Here is a 17,841-nt window from a genome sequence, read left to right on the forward strand (position 1 = left end):
GTCATTCAACACAACACTCACCACGTTTGTTATCTAGAATAGTTCATATTAAATAAATCAAAATCGTCAACTCGGCTGTGGCAAACGGTTAGAGTTGTATAACACGGTCGGGCCCGAAGACAGAGCAGCAGCAGCAGCAGAAACGTGAAAAGAACTTTGTGTGTTTTTGAATAGAAGCAGGCTAATACCATGGCGCTTGAGATGGATAGCAAAAATTCAAATTCAGCGGTGACGGGAGATGCAGCGGCTGCAACAACAAAAACCAACAAGGCCAAGGAGAACAACAATTTGGCCGGCAGTAAAAAGAATCAGAGCCAGAACTTGGTCAATGGCAATGGCACTGCTGCCGATGGCCCCGCAACGAAGAAGAAAGGTGCGTTCAACTTCACCCTCCTCCGCCCTACCCTACCCTCCAGTGCTGTCCATGGAAACTACCTCAATATTATTGCTGCAAAATCGAATCACATAACATTTTTAACATTACGTAATGGGTTTTTTCTCCCTATCATGCCCGGCGCCCGTTCTCTCTGCCTCTGTCTCTGCCTTTAGCTCTAGCTATTCGCTACTCCCCCCATTCCATTCCCCCTCGCGATAGGCTGCAGGAACCGCGTGCGTTACAATTGCAGTGTAAATGTGTGTTGGATTCGAAGTTACAATATTTCATTTCGTTCGTTTGCCGTCTGTGTCTTCGTGCCCGCGTATGTGCATGTGTTTCTTGGCATGGCAACGGCAACGCACATGTTGTTCACCCGATCCCCACTGTTCATTAACCCCTGGCACTGGGACTGCGACTGGGAGGAGGAGGATTTCTTGTTGAGTTTAACCTACAATTAACACGTGCTAGCTGCCCCAACTGCATGCAACAAAACACAAATTACTCGACAATTATGTAAATCATGTTTTCTACAAAATTTCGACGCATCGTATCGCCCTATCTCTTACCGCACTCTTGCCTGCTCCCTGCCCCTGCCCCTACCCCTGCCCTCTTCTCGCTCTTCTTTTTTTCCACCAACGCGTCGCGAGAGGTGTTTTCCTTACCCGCTCTCCGTGTTTACTTTCCACTCTTGCTTTCCCTCAGCGCAGTTCGTTCCCGTGCTGTAATCTCATAGGCCGGTGTCGAAATAAGCATTTCTCTGGTGAAAATCAAAGGAGATCGGGTTCGTTTACCGTCTGGTCTGGGACTCTTCGAAATCGAAATCAAATCCGATCCCGAACCCGGCCGGCCCCTTTGGCCTTATCAGCGGCGTGCTTTTTCTTGTTTGTTTTTCTGCCTTTTGTTTCATGCACTGCACACTCAAGCCCACTCACACACGTGCACCATCAGATACAGGCAGACACAGTGAGCGGCACCAGTAAACGAACATGCTGTTATGTAAATCTGAGAGACAAAAGAGTCCAGCCTGGGGCCCTGTCAAAAGTTCAAAATGGGTGCGGTTTTGAGCACGCCACTCCTACCCTACCGAATTGGACCCCAATTCTATATCCGCCATTTAAATGACAATACTGACCAGAACCCCATTCAATCTCCAGGCAAGAAGAACCGCAACAAAAGCCCACCCGTATCCACAGATGAAGCCGCTCTGAGCAATGGACATGTCGAGGAGAAGAAACCCGAAGGAGATGGTGACGCCGATGCCGACGCCAATGCAAATGTGGTGGCAGTCAAGGACGAAAAGGCGGAGGGCGGCGATGAGGCTGACGCTGCCGAGCTCGATACGGAGGACATTGACCTGGACGCCCTGCACGATGCGGGTATTCACGTGAACATCAGCTGTCCCGGCTCAGAGCTATTGACCGTGCAGCTGTCCAGCATGGAGTTGGTCCAGGAGATCCATCAACTGCTAATGGATCGCGAGGAGTCGTGCCACAGGACCTGTTTCTCCCTGCAGCTGGACAACGTGACGCTCGACAATTTCGCCGAGCTGAAAACGATCGAACAGCTAGAGTCAGGTTCCACCATCAAAGTGGTAGAAGAGCCGTACACCATGCGAGAGGCACGCATCCATGTGCGTCATGTGCGCGATCTGCTGAAGAATTTGGATCCCGCTGATGCATATAATGGCATTGAATGCACCTCGCTGACCTACTTGAATACGATCACGCAGGGCGATCTCTTGGACAAGAAGAAGACGCGCCCCGACTCTGTCGACTGCACACCGCCGGACTATGTGACCCCCGGAGTGTTTGAGCCGCCACTGCTGCCCCTTCATCCGAACTTCAAGAACGCAAAAGGGCCGCAGGCCCTGAAGGTGCTCACCACGTCCGCGTGGAATCCGCCGCCTGGTCCCCGCAAGTTGCACGGCGATCTCATGTATCTGTACGTCATCACCATGGAGGAGAAGCGCTATCACATCTCCGCCTGCTCCAGGGGCTTCTTCATAAATCAGTCCACGGACGACACCTTCAACCCAAAGCCAGACAATCCGAGCTATCTGAGTCACTCGCTCATCGATCTGCTCTCCCACATATCGCCCTCGTTCCGACGTGCCTTCCAGGCCATCCAGAAGCGTCGCACACTGCGACATGCCTTCGAGAGGGTGGCCACACCCTACCAGGTGTACCAGTGGGCGGCCCCCAATCTGGAGCACACCGTAGACGCCATACGTGCTGAGGATGCCTTTAGCTCAAAGTTGGGGTAAGTGGCGCCACATTTAACCAACCCAACTGACCCTTTACTCACAGTCTTGGCGGTGGTCTTTCGTTTGTTTCGTGCAGTTACGAGGAGCACATACCCGGCCAGACACGTGACTGGAACGAGGAGTTGCAGACAACGCGTGAACTTCCTCGCAAGACACTGCCAGAGCGCTTGCTTCGCGAGCGCGCCATATTCAAAGTCCACGGGGACTTTGTCACTGCCGCAACCAGGGGAGCCATGGCCGTCATTGATGGCAATGTGCTGGCCATAAATCCCGGGGAGGACTCCAAGATGCAGATGTTCATTTGGAACAATATATTCTTCTCTCTGGGCTTCGATGTGAGGGACCACTACAAGGAGTTGGGCGGTGACTACGCCGCCTATGTGGCACCGCGCTATGACCTTCATGGTGTGAGGGTATACAATGCTGTGGATGTGGAGGGACTGTACACCCTGGGCACGGTGGTGATTGACTATCGCGGCTACAGAGTGACTGCCCAGTCCATAATACCGGGCATCCTAGAGCGCGAGCAAGAGCAGAGCGTTGTCTACGGATCTATAGACTTTGGCAAGACTGTTCTGAGCCATCCCAAGTATTTGGAGTTGCTGCGGCAGGCGGGCAAGCATCTGAAAATCCTGCCCCATTCCGTTTACAACGAGCGAGATGAGCCTGTCGAGCTCTGCTCTTCGGTGGAGTGCAAGGGCATCATTGGCAACGATGGCAGACACTATATTCTCGATCTGTTGCGCACTTTCCCGCCAGATGTCAACTTCTTGAAGCTGCAGGAAGTCAAGCTCAGCACGGAGCTTGTTGAAATGGGCTTCCCCATCGAGCATCGCCATAAGTTGTGCTGCCTCAGGCAGGAGCTGCTGGAGGCCTTCGTTGAGGATCGGTACGTGAACTTCATTCGGATCGCTGCCGTGCATCTGCAGCAGCTCAATGCGAAGAAGCCCGAGGAAACACAGTCGGAGGAGAAGAAACAATTGCCTGCCATAGAAGAGGCCGAAAAAGAGAACAAAGAGAATCTAAATGTAAATGAAACTCCCAATGAGAAGGAGAAGGATACTCCTGTCGAAACAAAGAACGCCGAGGCGATGGTCAATGCCATACGGGAAGCCCAGTCGAATGTGGCCACCTCCAACGAAATTCAGGCTGCCGAGGTGGTTAAGCAGGCATGTGCCGCTGTTGGCTCGATGAAGGAAAAGGAATTCGACTTTCGCTTCAATCCTGACGTCTTCTCTCCGGGCATACGCCACGTTGATGGGGAAGAGGGCACCTCCGGGTCGGTGGCCAAGCAAAAGCTGCTCGTTCAGGATGCCGCCGAGTTCCTTGTGGTCAAACAGATACCCGCCTTTGTCAAGGAGCACTTGTCCCACTCCTCGCCCCCTATTGATGGCCAGAATCTGACAGAGTCTCTCCACAGTCACGGCATCAATGTTCGGTATCTGGGCAAGGTGATCAAAACGCTGGGCCAGATGCCTCGCATGGACTACCTGTACCGCATTGCCGTTATGGAGTTAATTGTGAGGGCAACCAAACACATTTACTACACCTACATGCAGAGCACCGACCCCATGCATCTGTCCGTCGCCATCAGTCACTTTCTGAACTGTTTGCTGACCAATGGCCCGATCAATCCTGTCGTCAGCAACGATGAGATGCACAAGAAGCGTGGTGGCAACGGTGGCAAGCACAACAAGCACAAGTCCTCCAAGGGCGGCAAGGGACAACAGCAGCCGGCGATCAACCAGAATGGTGGCAGCACAACATCCTCCTCCAGCTCCGCAAACGCCTACGACTGGACCCTGGTCACACCGCGTTCGCTGTGGCAGCAGATACGCAAGGAATCGAAGGCCTACTGGGACTGGGATCTCGACTGCGACTCCATGGACAGTGCTATGAATAAGTTTGGCATCATGAGAATTTGCCTTCTGCGAGCCTTCTGTCTGAAGGTGGGAATTCAGGTGCTCCTGCGCGAGTACAACTTTGATTCCAAGCACAAGCCCACATTCGGCGACGATGACATCGTCAATGTGTTCCCGGTGGTGAAGCACATAAGCCCAAGGGCATCCGATGCCTACAATTTCTACACCACGGGCCAGGCCAAGATACAGCAGGGTCTGTTCAAGGAGGGCTACGAGCTGATCAGCGAAGCTCTCAATCTCCTCAACAATGTCTTTGGCGCTATGCACCAGGAGAACGGCTCATGTCTGAGGATGCTGGCCCGTCTCAGCTATCTGCTGGGCGATGCCCAAGATGCCTTGGCCATACAGCAGCGTGCGGTTATCATGAGTGAGCGCGTAAATGGCATTGACAATCCATCGACCATTTTAGAATACGTAAGCAATCAAGTCCCGTCCCAGATCATATTCTTCATTCAGTTAATTGAAACAATTGTTGCAGACTCACCTATCGCTCTATTCGTTTGCCAACGGACATGTGGGTATGTCCCTGAAACTTTTGTACAGAGCCCGCTACCTGTTGGTGCTGACTTGCGGTGAAGATCATCCGGAGGTGGCTCTGATTGATGTAAGCATTGAATGAACGTGAATTGAACACGGGGTCTTAAGCTTTGGTTTTTTCTTTTGATTTCAGAGCAACATCAGTTTGATCCTGCATGCGCTGGGAGAGTATGAGCTGTCGCTTCGCTTCATCGAGCACGCCTTGAAACTGAATTTGAAATACTTTGGCAACAAGGCAATGCATGTGGCAGTCAGCTATCATTTGATGGCTCGCACACAGTCGTGCATGGGCGACTTCCGCTCAGCGTTGAACAATGAGAAGGAGACTTACTCCATTTACAAGTCACAGGTAAGGCGTACCCCGGGAGCGAGGCAGCGGAAAATGGCATTCAATTGTCTTTTTCTCCTTTCGTTTAGCTTGGTGAGAAGCATGAAAAGACACGGGACTCGGCCGAATGTCTACGCCTGTTGACCCAGCAAGCTGTGCTCCTGCAGCGCAAGATGAACGATATCTATTCCAATGGCAAGCTGACTAGCGACCTGCCGCCCATACACATTACTCCGCCCTCGATGGGCTCAGTGTTGGAGATGCTGAACACAATCAATGGGATACTGTTTGTGCAAATTAGGTAAATCTTGTACCTAAGTAAAGGATAATAAATCTAAACTTGTTCGCTAACGTTTTGCCTTTTTCGTAACACAGCCAAAGGGACATTGTTAAGGTGCGCAGCGAGATTGAGAAGCGTATGAAAGCCAATACCGACGTGAACGAGGCGATCAAATCCATGGTGGCTGCTGCCAATAACAATGGAGAATCTGAGGTTTTGGCCCCACAGGACAATAATAAGGAGCAGGCAGCAACCGCCCAGCAGCTTACAAATGGCGATAAAGTGGCCGTATCGAGTTGAACACTCCACAAGCAAACCACAACAGCTCCAACATAGTCACAAAATCGTATCGTATCGTATCGCCAAACGTATTTTGGGACTCTGCTAAATTACAACATCAAAGTTTGAACAAACTGAAACGTCAACCAGCATGTTAAACAAACAAAAATAACATAAATGTCTGCGTGTTTTAAAAAGGCTGCTCTTGTACTGCTCACACACATAGCATCGCATAGTAATACATTACATATAGAACGGATATAACCCTTAATGCGGTATATGCCAATAAAATATTTTAGGCTTAGTCAAGCAAACTATCAGTCAGTCAGTTAGTCAGTCACTACCCCCCAAGCATCATCGTTATCCAAACCAGCTGTAAGACAGAAAGTTGTCTCTTGTTTTTAAACACACATTGTTTTGTTAACCATTTGAGAAGCCATCAAATGCCTTTTATAGTTTATAATAATTGCTAATTGATTGCACACATCCTACTATATTGCATTCATTGTTTTCCGTTAGAATCAGCTTCACATCGAGTGCATGAAATGTTTTACCATAGCGTAACCATAGGGTGTTGCGCTTAATTGGCAAAAAGAGACCAGAGAATTATTGAATGAGTACGTTTTTGTTATACAACTATCATATATATATATCAGAACATTATATTACTTATAATGCATACACGTTTGCTGACGTCCTTGCTGTGTCAAGGACTTGCAGAACATTAATCATATGAACAAAATGGTTTTTTTATTATTAAAATGATCCGAAAAATGATCAATAAAACTTAAGAAGCTGCCAAGCCAAAGCCGTTTGTCGTATTTTTGGATGTCTCCCGTGAAGAACAAATTCTGTTCAATTCTGGAATGGCGGTGCATCAACAAACATACATACATACATATCTCGTAATGTACATATGTATAGTAAATGCAGAAATGTATTTAGAAAAACTTATACATAAAACTAAACCTCTACTTCCGTTTCCTGCACTTGTTGCGTCCTTTTCGACGTCTGCCAGGAGTTTTTCCTGGAGATTTGCCATTTTTCGAAGCGGCAGTCTGCGGCTGCTGCTGTTGCTGCTGACTCTTGGGCGTGACTCCAGCAGCAGCTCCAGCATTGGCACCTGCACTCGAGGCGGCACTGTTTTGTTTGCTTATTCGATTGGCAGCACTTTGGCCACTAACCTTCTTCGAGGGCAACAGATGCTGGCTGACCAGCTCGCCAAGAACGCCCTGATGGGCCAGCATGGAGAGGAAGGTGCATATAAATTTGTCGTAATTATGAGTCCGACGACTGGCATCCACTTTAAACATGTGTCGGCGATCGTTCTCGTCCGCCAAATTCTGCTCATTGATGGCAATTTCTGTGTCAAGGTTCTTGAGCAATAATTGAAGATCCTTTGCAGTGAAGGCGCTTGGTTCTAGAAGTGTGGTGGGTGTGTCCGGGCGCTGCTGATCACCGTTTCCCGATTCGCCTTGCTCGTCAGCTTTCAGTAGTTTCTGCAGTGTCCCTGAGACGATCGCCTGATTGGTGCGTAGCATTTTCAATTTATGAGTTATTGCAATCCGTCTGTCGGGCACAACGGCCATCAGATTGAAGCGTATGTCCTGTTCGCCCGTAGCGATACCCAATCTTTCCGCCATCACACGACGAAACTTATCCGTCCAGTCTTCATGGTCTTCCCATCCGCCATGGTTCATGGGATACGGCTTCAAGCCGTCTAGTTCAAACAGTTGACCACTAATAGGCACAAAGCTGACAAAGTGAAAGGCTTCGCCAGTGAAACGACAGCTGGCGACACCAGCGCCAGTTCGCTCTAGGCGACGTCGGGCCTGCGGTATGGCATGCGAATTGTGTGCGCACGCCAACTCCGGGGTGTTGCCTATAGCTAATCCCTTGTTCTCCGGGCTCATGCCTTTGGTGTGGACCTTTAGGCGACTCAGCGTGTCGCCCAGCTGCAAATTATTCTCGTTGCAGTTCAACAGGACGGAAAGCAGAGCATGGGTGGCACAACTATTGGGCACAACCTGCTGGGCAAAGAAAATGCTGGATATGGCTTCTTCGTCCTTAACAAAGATCTCAGCGGTAGTTTCCACTATTTTCCGGCGTGCACGCCGCTCTTCGATCCAGCGAAAGAGAAAAATGAAACCGTAAGGGCTTTCAATCGGCTTCTGGAGGTCATACACCTCCTCCACCTGAACATCGTGACCTGAAATCGAAAGAACATTAATATGGTGGGATGAGAGTCAGCCATTACTAATTACATCCAAAGTCCTCTAGTAGCAGGGTAAAGAGGCCAGGATCGGACTCCAGTTCCAGCCAACCGTCCGCCAGTTGGGCCATCGGCATGGTGGTAGCTCCCGTCGCCGATGCCAGCAAAGAATTGTTGAAAATGCTATTTGCTGCAGTCGTACTCGCACTGGCCGTACCAGGACCGCCTGCTGCGACGTTCATTGTAAGAAGCCGCCCCAAAATACTTTTGCTAAAATGCTATTGATGGCGTTTACGAAACCGATTAACGGTTGAAAAGGAATTCCGAACAAATTGTTGCTATTTGCGGCAGTATTTTGTATAAAAAGTTGTTGTCTTTTTGTTTGGTTTTAGAGATGTGCCAAAATCGTATCGAAGAGAAGAGTTATAGTTTTGCGATAGAAACCCAGTCGATAGTAAGATAGAGATGTGAACAAACAATCAATTGGAAGATCTGGCAGCCCTATTCATCGTTCACAGTCAGCTGTTATTCACGTAACTGGAACAGCCATACTAACTTTTCTCAAACTTTTGCTAAATATACAAAATTTTCCCATAGAGAAATGGTTCGTCCCACGGTTATTGGTTTGGCCAAGCGTGTGCCGCTCATACAGTTCCGCAAAGGAGGATTGGGTGCGGCCGTGGCCGGTGCACAGACTGCAAATAAGCAGGCAAGTTCAAAGCCAGCAGCAGGCAAAAAGGTTAACTTTTTAAGCCCATTTACTAGAAAAACAAAATGTGTTGTAGTATAAAAGCATTGGAACACACTAATTTGCTGTTTTTCCAGCTGGCTGGAGGTCCTGCCATAGAGGATTGGGAACTGCCGGCACGCTTTGCACGCAAACCCATAGACCCACTCGAAGCGGAGTACATCAACAACGGCGGCATACCAAACTAAAACTGCAACGCGGGCTCGGAGAAAATGTCTTATTTATAAAATAAACTTGTCTTGAATCACCAGATAATGTAGGAGCTGATTGAGTCAACAAAGTCACATCTTTAGAGTAAAAAAATAGTTCTCTTAAACCTACTACTAAATTCTTGAAGAAGAAAATATAGTCACAGTCATATAATAAAACAATGCCTGCTCACCCGTCTGGCCCAGAACTTTGCTGAGCCAGACGAGTGCGGTCTTCTCATTCCTCAGCTGTCAAGATCCTGGTGGAGTCGACGTATCTGCAGGACATGGAATTGAGCGATGTGATCTTCGCCAAGTCTGAAAGATGCCTTCAGCAATCTTCAACTATGCCAACAAAATGGCCAAGACTTCGGCTCTGAGGGGCTGCTTTGGCATTACAGCGGCTTCTGGTAGTAGATAATTAGACTGCGCCCATCGACAATATCCTTGTTAGACTTTATGCAGTAATTTTATATCGACAAATTCGCGGTCTTGCTCTGATTTTCTTGCCACCATGTCTAGCTCACACACCTTGCAAGTTTTATGCTTTTCATAACACGCTTTAAGACGCGTTATGGACTCACCCTCTTGTCCAATGCACCAAGGTAGAAATCGTGTAGAATTGCTATTTAAAGCCATATCCTAGGCCACAGCGAATAGAAAAGCATCGAATTACTGATCGTTTGCCTTAAAAATCTATGCCAAAAAGTAGATAACGGCGCTAAGACTGTCGCCTTCATAAACTTTACCTTTTGGCAATTACATACAAATGTAGTTAATATGAAGAAAATGTGTAGTTAGCGTATAGTTACCATGCAAAGAAATTAATTAAGTGGACATTTTTGTTAAGCCGCTTTTGTTTAGACCATATTTTACAAACAAACCAATAAAGATGAGAACTTCCAAATGACCAGTCTTGTAGGAAATTTATTTAATAATCGAATAAATTTATGAGTTTAGAGCTGAGGGTCCTAATTATCTAGTAATATTCAACCGAATATCAAAAACGGCGAATATGATGGAGTTTGAATCCAAATATAAGTCAGTATATTTACAGTATATTTCGAAATTTGTGACGCATATTTCTGAGGGTCAGACCATAGACAAGATCGACAAGTCCGCGGTCACACTGCATTAGCTTTTTCCCGTGAAGAAGACGTTGCCGCGCCAGCCAATTGTTTGTTTTGCCCCCCGCTCATTTTCCCCCGCCCCGCGTGCCGTTGACCGTCGCGAACAAAGAGTGGAAAATTTCCAATTCAGCAGAAAAATCCTTTGTTGTTTCGAAGTATCTAGTGGAAGGAAAACCGAAAGAACTTCTGCGATTGCCAAGAAAAGAACGTCTTTTCTGGCCCCAAATTCTGATTGTTTCGGATTTGATTTTTTTTGGATGGGTGTGAAGCGTAGTATGCAAGAGAACTGCTGCAACAAGGACTGCCTGGGTCTCCGAAAGCGTGTCTGTGGTCTCCATCAAACCTTCAAGTGGCTGCACCAGACCCCCGCTCTGCACGAGTACCTGATCTCCGCCAGTTCGGTTGCTGCAAACACAGGCAAGGCGAGCGAGCCCAGAGCAACAACAGTCTAAAGTCCACCTAAGACCAAAGCAATCAACCAAACGAATATAAACCGACTATATTAGCTAAAGTAGATAGTAAATTCAATCAAAATTCAACCTAACCGCACAAAGAAAAACAGAAACAACAACAGAACAACAAAAATAGAAAATACAATTAAACCGCTACGAGCTTTTGCCGACATCTTTGACCTTGTTTTGGTTACAAGTGCACTTCGCTGCTTGCAACCCGCTCGTCACCCTGCTTGGCAACCGAAGCAGTTTTCAACTTCCTCGTGAAAACAGCCCGAAAGCCAGCCACAATGAGCTTGCTCTTGCGTCGCAATTCGAGCCAGCTGCGTCTGCTGTTGGCATCTGGAACCAAAATCACGCGCCTCGCCTCGACTGATAGCAGCAATGTAGGTGAACCGTCGTCTGCCCCAGCAGTCCCCACCACAGCTGTGAAGAAGAGCAAGCAGCGCCAAGCCCCACCAGCTGTGCCCGATGCCGAGATAAAGAAATCGGTCTTCATCTCACAGTCGAATGACATTTTCACCAACCTGGCCCTGGAGGACTGGCTGTACAAGAACTTTGACTTTGGCCACCATCACGTCCTACTGCTGTGGGCCAACGATCCGTGTGTGGTCATTGGCCGTCACCAGAATCCGTTTACCGAAGCGAACGTATCCAAGCTAGTGGAGCGTGGCATCACCCTGGCCCGTCGCAACAGCGGGGGCGGTGCTGTTTACCACGATCGTGGCAATCTCAATTGCACCTTCTTCACTCCCAGAGAGCGGTATGATCGCAAGTACAATTTGAATATCGTAACAAGAGCGTTGTTCCGCGAGTGGGCCATCAAGGCGGAGATCAATGAGCGTGACGACATCGTGATAAGGAACAAGAAGGTAAGAAGGGGGAAGCTGAGCTTCTTATCAGCCACTGATCCCTAGTTGACCTTGCACTGACGTCAGCACATCACCTCTACGTACGGCTGTACCCGTATATTGATACCCGTATATATTAATACTCTTTTGCCCGCCTACAGATTTCTGGAACAGCCGCCAAGCTGGGACGCCCAAACTCCTATCACCACTGCACCATTCTGGCCAGCGCCAACAAGCTGCATCTGGGGGAATCTCTGGTCAAGGAGCCAGCCAACTACATAAGTCGTGCCACAGCCTCAGTGCCTTCTCCCATACGCAATCTGGTGGATGTGAATCCCAATGTGAATGTCTCGCAGCTGCTCTCCGCGGTCGGATACGAATATCTTAGGACGGTGGCCACAACTTTGGAGGATGGCGGAAGCGTACAGACAATGCAGCAACGCGGCTTCCAGCTGATCAATCCCACAGAGAAATGGTTCCCTGGCATCGAAGAGCTTCGGTCCAACTACAGCTCTTGGGATTGGGTCATTGGAAAGACACCGAAGTTCACCGTCGAAAAGGAACTCGAACTGAAGGGCGACGAACAGGGCATGAAGCTCAAGCTGACCGTAGAAGTGGAGGCCGTGAGTGCAATACTTTGTTAAGCTATATCCCCTCCTTTAATTGTACTCTTCCGCCCAGGGCTTGATGAAAGAAATCGGCATTAAGCTGCCGCACAGCGAGGAGACTGTCCCCGTGGTTACTCCCCTCCAGGGCAAGGCCTACAACGAGCAGAACTTGACTGGCATAATGGGCGCCCTGAAGCTCGTGACTGCATTGAATGTCCAGCAGGCAATGAACGGCTCCGGATGATTGAAGCTTTCTTAGCGAAACAAAAAACAAACAAACCATTACTTAGTCCAACTAATCCGCCTAACATAGATGTAGTATATCCACGAAACCATATTACTAACCTAGTTTACAACTAATATACAAACCCTAAAACAACTAACTTTTGTTATCCACGTTTTGTATACAAAGAACTGCAATAAATTGTTTCTATATAAATGTTTAGAAACCGCAGCAAGAACAAGCACCAGGGAGGACACTGTCAACCGATAATTTAATTGCTACAAACAGCAACACATATAAATACCTAAAAGCCCGTGTCCGTGTAATCAAAGGTGTGGACATCTTTCTCGAAGCGTATCATGCGCTCATGGTACTGGCCAAAGAAGAAGCCTTCCGTTTGATACAGCATGTACATGCGATATTCCGCCTCACTCATGAATCTTTGCTCATACGAATCTCTACAGTATTTGGGAAAATCATCCATAAATTTATATGATCCGCTAACGTCATAGTCGCAGGGCAGGTGCGCCTGATCGAACGTGAATGTATATTTCGGCAGATCTGTCCTGGCTCGCTTAATTCGCTTAATGCTGACGACGGGGGCCGGAGCAGTAGCAGAACGGGCATCGGATGAAGATGGAGGCCTTCTGCTGGTGGAGTTTGTCTTCTGGTCGAGTGCATTGTGGGTGGAGTTCCTGGAAGAGTTTTTGCCTGCGATCTCCTGGTAGTTTGGAACAATGGAGATACTCTTGGCATCGCTGCATGGCAATTGAAACTGCATTTTCAAAATGAGATGAGCTGAGATGACGATTGTTTGGCAGAATCTCTTACCAATAGGAATAGGTGTGCAATTAGCATCAACGATATTAAATGCAATATTATCTTCATATTATTCATTGAACAAACAACCATGTGGTTCGTGGAGTGTGAGTGAATAAATAGTGGCAACAATATCAGTGCCAACCAAATAATGATTTGTAAATGTTAATATAAAAATTAATTTTATAAATCTTTTAAGGCACTTTCAATTGACACATTTTTTGTACGATTATTACAGATTATACATACATGCATATACATAAATCGGGACTCGCGAAATACTCTTTGTGCAGGGGAAACGAAAAGAAGGGGATAACAATCGCAGTTTGCGAGCCCCATTAGATAAATCATAATACTCCAATAAATATGAGAGTAAAGGACCAAACACAAAAGATAAAAGCATTAAAAAATTGCACTTTAAAACAGAAGGACGAAGGTGGAGTCCACTCAGGGAGGGGAGCCGAGCTATATATGAACGGTTTGCACCAAATCGGGCAGGTTTTGGTAGTCGGGATCGCGGGTGAAGAACTCCATTAGATAGGCAAAGGTTGGTCGGTCCTTGGGATGCTCCTTCCAGCAGCTTAGCATTGCTGCATAGATATAGGCAGGGCAGAGATCGGGCTGGGGCAAACGCTCTCCACTGTCCACCAGCTTGATGGCATCCACATTGGAGATCTCGCCATAGGGAGGTGCTCCCAAAGCAAACATCTCCCAGATGGTCACGCCGAACGACCACACGTCACTGGCATGCGAGAAGACGCCCAGATTGAAGCTCTCCGGGGCGTACCAACGTATCGGCCACCGACCACCCTGTGTGAACTGGTACTCAGTGCTGCCGGGCCTCAGGGAGCGCGACATTCCAAAGTCACTGATCTTCGCCTGCTGGCGAGCGGTCAGGAGAATATTCCTGGCAGCAAGATCACGGTGTACAAAATGCTGAGATTCCAGATAATGCATGCCTGGAAAGAGAGTTAAACTGAGAACTGTCCTACGACCTTGTCGAGACTTTGCACATACCGCAAGCAATCTGAGATGCCCACAGCTTCAGCTCTGTGTTGGCCGTGATCTCTGCGCTGTGATCGAGTATGTACTGGAGCATGGAGCCCAGGGGAGCCAGCTCCTGAACCATCATCAGCGTATCCCCCTTCGATATGCCAATGAGACGCACAATACAGTTGTGCTCCAGGCGCATCATCACAGAGGCTTCGCGCAGAAACTCCTGCTTGTTGCTGTGCTCATCGCACAGCATTTTGATGGCCACCTCCTGGCGGGACGACTCCATGGAACCGCCGCCCTCACTGCTTTTCTTCACTAGCCAGCCCCGGTGCACAGAGCCGAACTCCCCGTGGCCGATTTCATTCTCCACCAGTAGATTCTCTTTGTCGATGAAAAATCTCAGCTTTGCCGCCTCCAAAGCGGCTGAAGTGGGCGTGGTTGGAGTTTCGCTGCACTTCCGTTGCAGGTAGCCAGCCATTTCGCTCTCAGTGGAGCCGGTAGAGATGAGGGAATTAAGGCGCGTCGCCGCCGGTGGCAGAGTCTTGATCGGTTGATCAAACATACAGACCACATCAACGGTATGCTGATACCCAGTGACGTTCCACTGGCCGGCACGCTCCCGCTCAATGGCCACATCGCTCTTGGTGAAATACTCAACTTCTGCTTCAGTCTTTTGGGCAATTGGAGGCAAGTCAATCTCGATTGGCGTATTGTTCCTGGGGACATTGTACAGCTCTCCGTCGGCTGCTGCTCCTGTTCCATCTGCATCCACATTGAAGTTGGAAAACTCCGTCGAGAACGATAGACTTTTGAGCATTGGAGCAGCTGCCTGGAGTTCCTGCTCCCGCTCCGTCTTGGCCAGCGATCCGCTTACACTGCTCTCGGACTCGGATCGTTTGTTCTTGGATTTGCTCTTGCGCAGGCTGTTCATGTCGAACAGAGCCTTTCTGGGGTTCGTCAGGCGCAGAGTGTTGAACACGAAGCTGCTGTTCTCCTTTTGCTTCTTCTTCGTGATGGACAAGGCGGGGACATGCTGATTGGTCGAAGGAGAAGGCGGCGTCACTGGTGGCGTCGTCCTGTGCTTCACGGCAGAACGTGGTATGGTGGCAAATGAGGGAACCTCCGGCTTCGGCTTGGGCGGCACGGCATACTTAAGGCTAACCGGCAGGCCATACGAGAAGCGCATGAAGTTGGCTATCAGATGCTCCAGGCTGGGCCAGTAGGGACCGTCATCGATGAACACGAATTTCTGCTGGAAGGCAGTGTTTGGGTTTGGAATTTTGTTAAATAAATTGCTGGATATCATCACTCACCTCATCAGACTGCACTTTGACACCGTTCGTGTAGAGATAAGCCTGCGATATGCGAAAGTTTTTCACCACCTGATCACTGAGAAGGGTCAATACCAAACCAGACGCCGCCGGGGACTCGGAATAGCGCACAAGGAAACAGCCAGAGGTGTCGACACCGGGCTGCTTGGCCAACAGTTCCTTGGCATATTGCGTAAGTGTGGCCACGGCCTCATCTCTCGTCTGCGTTCCATGATACCACTGCTCTCTGGTGGTGCTTGCCGGCGGCAGCTTGTAGTTGAGCAGAAATTGCTCGACGGTTGATTGTCCCGCTTCTTTGGCCAGATCGAAGGGAAACTCGCCAGAGCTGGTGCGCGGCAGCAGGGGAGCTTCGGCCAGCAACAGTTCCCGGACACCCTCCAGATTGCCGTGCTTGGCTGCCTCGTGCAGCGGTACGAATCCATTCTCTAAGTTTCTGCCCTGGACATTGGCCTGGGCAGAGATCAGGGTGCGTATGAAACTGGCCGGCTTGTTCCGAGCAGCATACTGTGTGGGATAGAAGCAAGTATTAGCAGGCAAATAACCTCAATATCAATACCAAGTTCAAACACTCACATGCAACGGCTGGCATCCGAAGGAGTCTGAGCTATTGACCTGTACTTTCGCGTCCAGCAACAGTTTCAGGATGTCCTCATCACAGTGCAGCGCAGCCAGATGGAGGGCCGTCTGTCCATGCTGATTCTTGGCATCGAAGTTGCGGTAGCCACACTTGAGCAGCTCAAAGACCACTTTGCTCTCGTTCTTGCTGGTGGCACGGTGCAGTAGATTGGTCATGCCATGCCTGCGTGTGTTGTGCGGCGGCGGATCACGAATCAGCGGAACCGTCAGCTTCGTGGGCAGACCATTCGCCCCCTGCTGATAGTAGTCCACCAAAGTCTCCAGCCCGTGGAGTATCTTTGTCTGCATCTCATCGTCGATGGAGAAGAAGGCATCCTCCCCATGGCGTCGCACCTGATAATGGCATACCTCCTCCTGGCAGAGTATGCTCAGCACAAAATCGCCAGCTGCTGTGCTGCTCTCCCTCACCAGAAATGTACCATCCTCGTAACCTGCCGTGGGTGGGGGACAATCAATTGAAATTACCATTCATTAGGCTTCATTCACCACGCCCACGTCCCTCTTTTCGGACTCTGAAACACACAAATTTTTCTGTCTCTACTTGCCTTGCCTCAACAGATCGTCAGCTGCCTCGCGAGATAAATTTGCGTGAAACCATTTCATGTGATCATCGCGACTCATTGTATGGCCATCTAATTGGTATCCTTTTTTAGATTAAACAGATTAGAAAATCTGTTTTAACTTCCTTTTTGTTCATGAATTGTGACGACCCTCAGAAATATACCAAAATATACCGTCTCATTTGCAAGATATTCCGTAAATATACTGACGAATTCAAGTTCAATTTTACGAACTTAGCCCACTTGAGCCCCCTCTATTGAAATAGTTCAACGGCTTCAGGTAAATGGCGGAAAATATTAACGATTGTGAATTCTTCTTGTAGACACATGCCATCTTTCATCTGAACTCAAAAAAAACCACGATATCTTTCACCTGAACTGCGCTAACATTATTAAATATTCATTATTTTCGGTGGATAATTGAAGTACCCCCTTGGCTTATAATAGGTTAATCGTTCTCCGTCAAGGATATATATTGCTCAATTTTGATCTTCCGTCGAATATTATTAGCTGGATAGATCATTTAGCCGTGCCCACATAATTATATGTTTATATATATGTTTTATATATGTTTTGATGTTTAGTCTGTTCAGTGTGGCCGTTTCTGTTTGATCGTTATCGATCAGCATTCGCGATCTATCGGTATGTTTAAAGTTGGCGCGCGTTTCAATTTGGAATTTGCGTGTGATTTGAAAAGATCCCCGACTAAATCCCCAAACCATTTAATTATTTGATAAGTAAAGTAATAAACATATTTTTTAATTGTATCGCTTTTTGTTTTATTGCGTTTCTTTCAGTGTTTTTGTTTGTTTTCATCCTTTTTTCAATGTTTTTGAAGGGGCTACTAAAACAAAGATTTCAATTATGGGCGATTGATTATGTTAGATTATTTTCATTTGTTTTCTCCGCGAATTCGTTTGTGGTTATGTGAGAATAGGCTTAAGCATTTAAAAAACGACTATACGCTATGAAATACGGCATTAAAATTAACACAGAGTTTTAAATTATGAATTATATTTATATAAACATTTAATGTCATCAGAAATGTAGTTTTAGGTTTTTCTTTTCCTCTATTCAGCGCAGAGCACTCGCACGCGTGCGT

General features: G+C 48.1%; 7 protein-coding genes across 10 annotated transcripts; 4 read left to right on the top strand and 3 right to left on the bottom strand.

The window, feature by feature from the left end:
- The first annotated feature begins 15 nt into the window (after positions 1 to 15).
- LOC6590515 (protein clueless) lies at positions 16 to 6,787 on the top strand. Of its 2 annotated transcripts, none has more exons than XM_026986736.1 (7): positions 16 to 373; positions 1,531 to 2,635; positions 2,683 to 4,975; positions 5,040 to 5,165; positions 5,232 to 5,447; positions 5,516 to 5,727; positions 5,802 to 6,776. In XM_026986736.1, exons 1-7 carry the CDS (start codon positions 190 to 192, stop codon positions 6,004 to 6,006), a joined length of 4,341 nt encoding a protein of 1,446 aa, XP_026842537.1. In that variant the 5' UTR covers positions 16 to 189; the 3' UTR covers positions 6,007 to 6,776. The 2 variants fall into 2 exon arrangements, with proteins under 2 accessions (XP_026842537.1, XP_002016083.1); XM_002016047.2 differs by having other exon boundaries at positions 17 to 373; positions 2,716 to 4,975; positions 5,802 to 6,787.
- LOC6590516 (ubiquitin carboxyl-terminal hydrolase calypso) lies at positions 6,592 to 8,493 on the bottom strand. The gene is made up of 2 exons (XM_002016048.2): positions 8,250 to 8,493; positions 6,592 to 8,194 (listed from the first exon to the last, which is right to left on the bottom strand). Exons 1-2 carry the CDS (start codon positions 8,437 to 8,439, stop codon positions 6,957 to 6,959), a joined length of 1,428 nt encoding a protein of 475 aa, XP_002016084.1. The 5' UTR covers positions 8,440 to 8,493; the 3' UTR covers positions 6,592 to 6,956.
- A 265-nt stretch (positions 8,494 to 8,758) lies between these two features.
- On the top strand, positions 8,759 to 9,316 carry LOC6590517. 2 transcript variants are annotated; one of them, XM_002016049.2, is made up of 2 exons: positions 8,759 to 8,936; positions 9,023 to 9,316. In XM_002016049.2, the coding sequence occupies exons 1-2, from the start codon at positions 8,799 to 8,801 to the stop codon at positions 9,131 to 9,133; spliced, it is 249 nt and encodes an 82-aa protein (XP_002016085.1). In that variant the 5' UTR covers positions 8,759 to 8,798; the 3' UTR covers positions 9,134 to 9,316. The 2 variants fall into 2 exon arrangements, with proteins under 2 accessions (XP_002016085.1, XP_026841643.1); XM_026985842.1 differs by having other exon boundaries at positions 8,760 to 8,906.
- Positions 9,317 to 10,269: 953 nt separating this feature from the next.
- On the top strand, positions 10,270 to 10,728 carry LOC6590518. The gene has a single exon (XM_002016050.2). It carries the CDS (start codon positions 10,521 to 10,523, stop codon positions 10,713 to 10,715), a length of 195 nt encoding a protein of 64 aa, XP_002016086.2. The 5' UTR covers positions 10,270 to 10,520; the 3' UTR covers positions 10,716 to 10,728.
- Positions 10,729 to 10,993: 265 nt separating this feature from the next.
- LOC6590519 (lipoyltransferase 1, mitochondrial) lies at positions 10,994 to 12,628 on the top strand. Its single transcript, XM_002016051.2, has 3 exons — positions 10,994 to 11,587; positions 11,728 to 12,189; positions 12,248 to 12,628. Exons 1-3 carry the CDS (start codon positions 11,006 to 11,008, stop codon positions 12,416 to 12,418), a joined length of 1,215 nt encoding a protein of 404 aa, XP_002016087.1. The 5' UTR covers positions 10,994 to 11,005; the 3' UTR covers positions 12,419 to 12,628.
- Positions 12,627 to 13,255, bottom strand: LOC6590501. The gene is made up of 2 exons (XM_002016052.2): positions 13,229 to 13,255; positions 12,627 to 13,172 (listed from the first exon to the last, which is right to left on the bottom strand). The coding sequence occupies exons 1-2, from the start codon at positions 13,253 to 13,255 to the stop codon at positions 12,702 to 12,704; spliced, it is 498 nt and encodes a 165-aa protein (XP_002016088.2). The 3' UTR covers positions 12,627 to 12,701.
- A 141-nt stretch (positions 13,256 to 13,396) lies between these two features.
- On the bottom strand, positions 13,397 to 16,835 carry LOC6590502 (tyrosine-protein kinase Shark). Of its 2 annotated transcripts, none has more exons than XM_002016053.2 (5): positions 16,725 to 16,835; positions 16,117 to 16,610; positions 15,526 to 16,047; positions 14,234 to 15,464; positions 13,397 to 14,175 (listed from the first exon to the last, which is right to left on the bottom strand). In XM_002016053.2, the coding sequence occupies exons 1-5, from the start codon at positions 16,798 to 16,800 to the stop codon at positions 13,682 to 13,684; spliced, it is 2,817 nt and encodes a 938-aa protein (XP_002016089.1). In that variant the 5' UTR covers positions 16,801 to 16,835; the 3' UTR covers positions 13,397 to 13,681. The 2 variants fall into 2 exon arrangements, with proteins under 2 accessions (XP_002016089.1, XP_026841998.1); XM_026986197.1 differs by having other exon boundaries at positions 14,234 to 15,461; positions 16,725 to 16,834.
- Between the last annotated feature and the right edge of the window lie 1,006 nt (positions 16,836 to 17,841).

The sequence above is a fragment of the Drosophila persimilis genome, unplaced genomic scaffold (assembly GCF_003286085.1).
Source record: "Drosophila persimilis strain 14011-0111.01,24,50 unplaced genomic scaffold, DperRS2 tig00000002-arrow-pilon, whole genome shotgun sequence".
NCBI classification, from domain to species: Eukaryota; Metazoa; Arthropoda; class Insecta; order Diptera; family Drosophilidae; genus Drosophila; species Drosophila persimilis.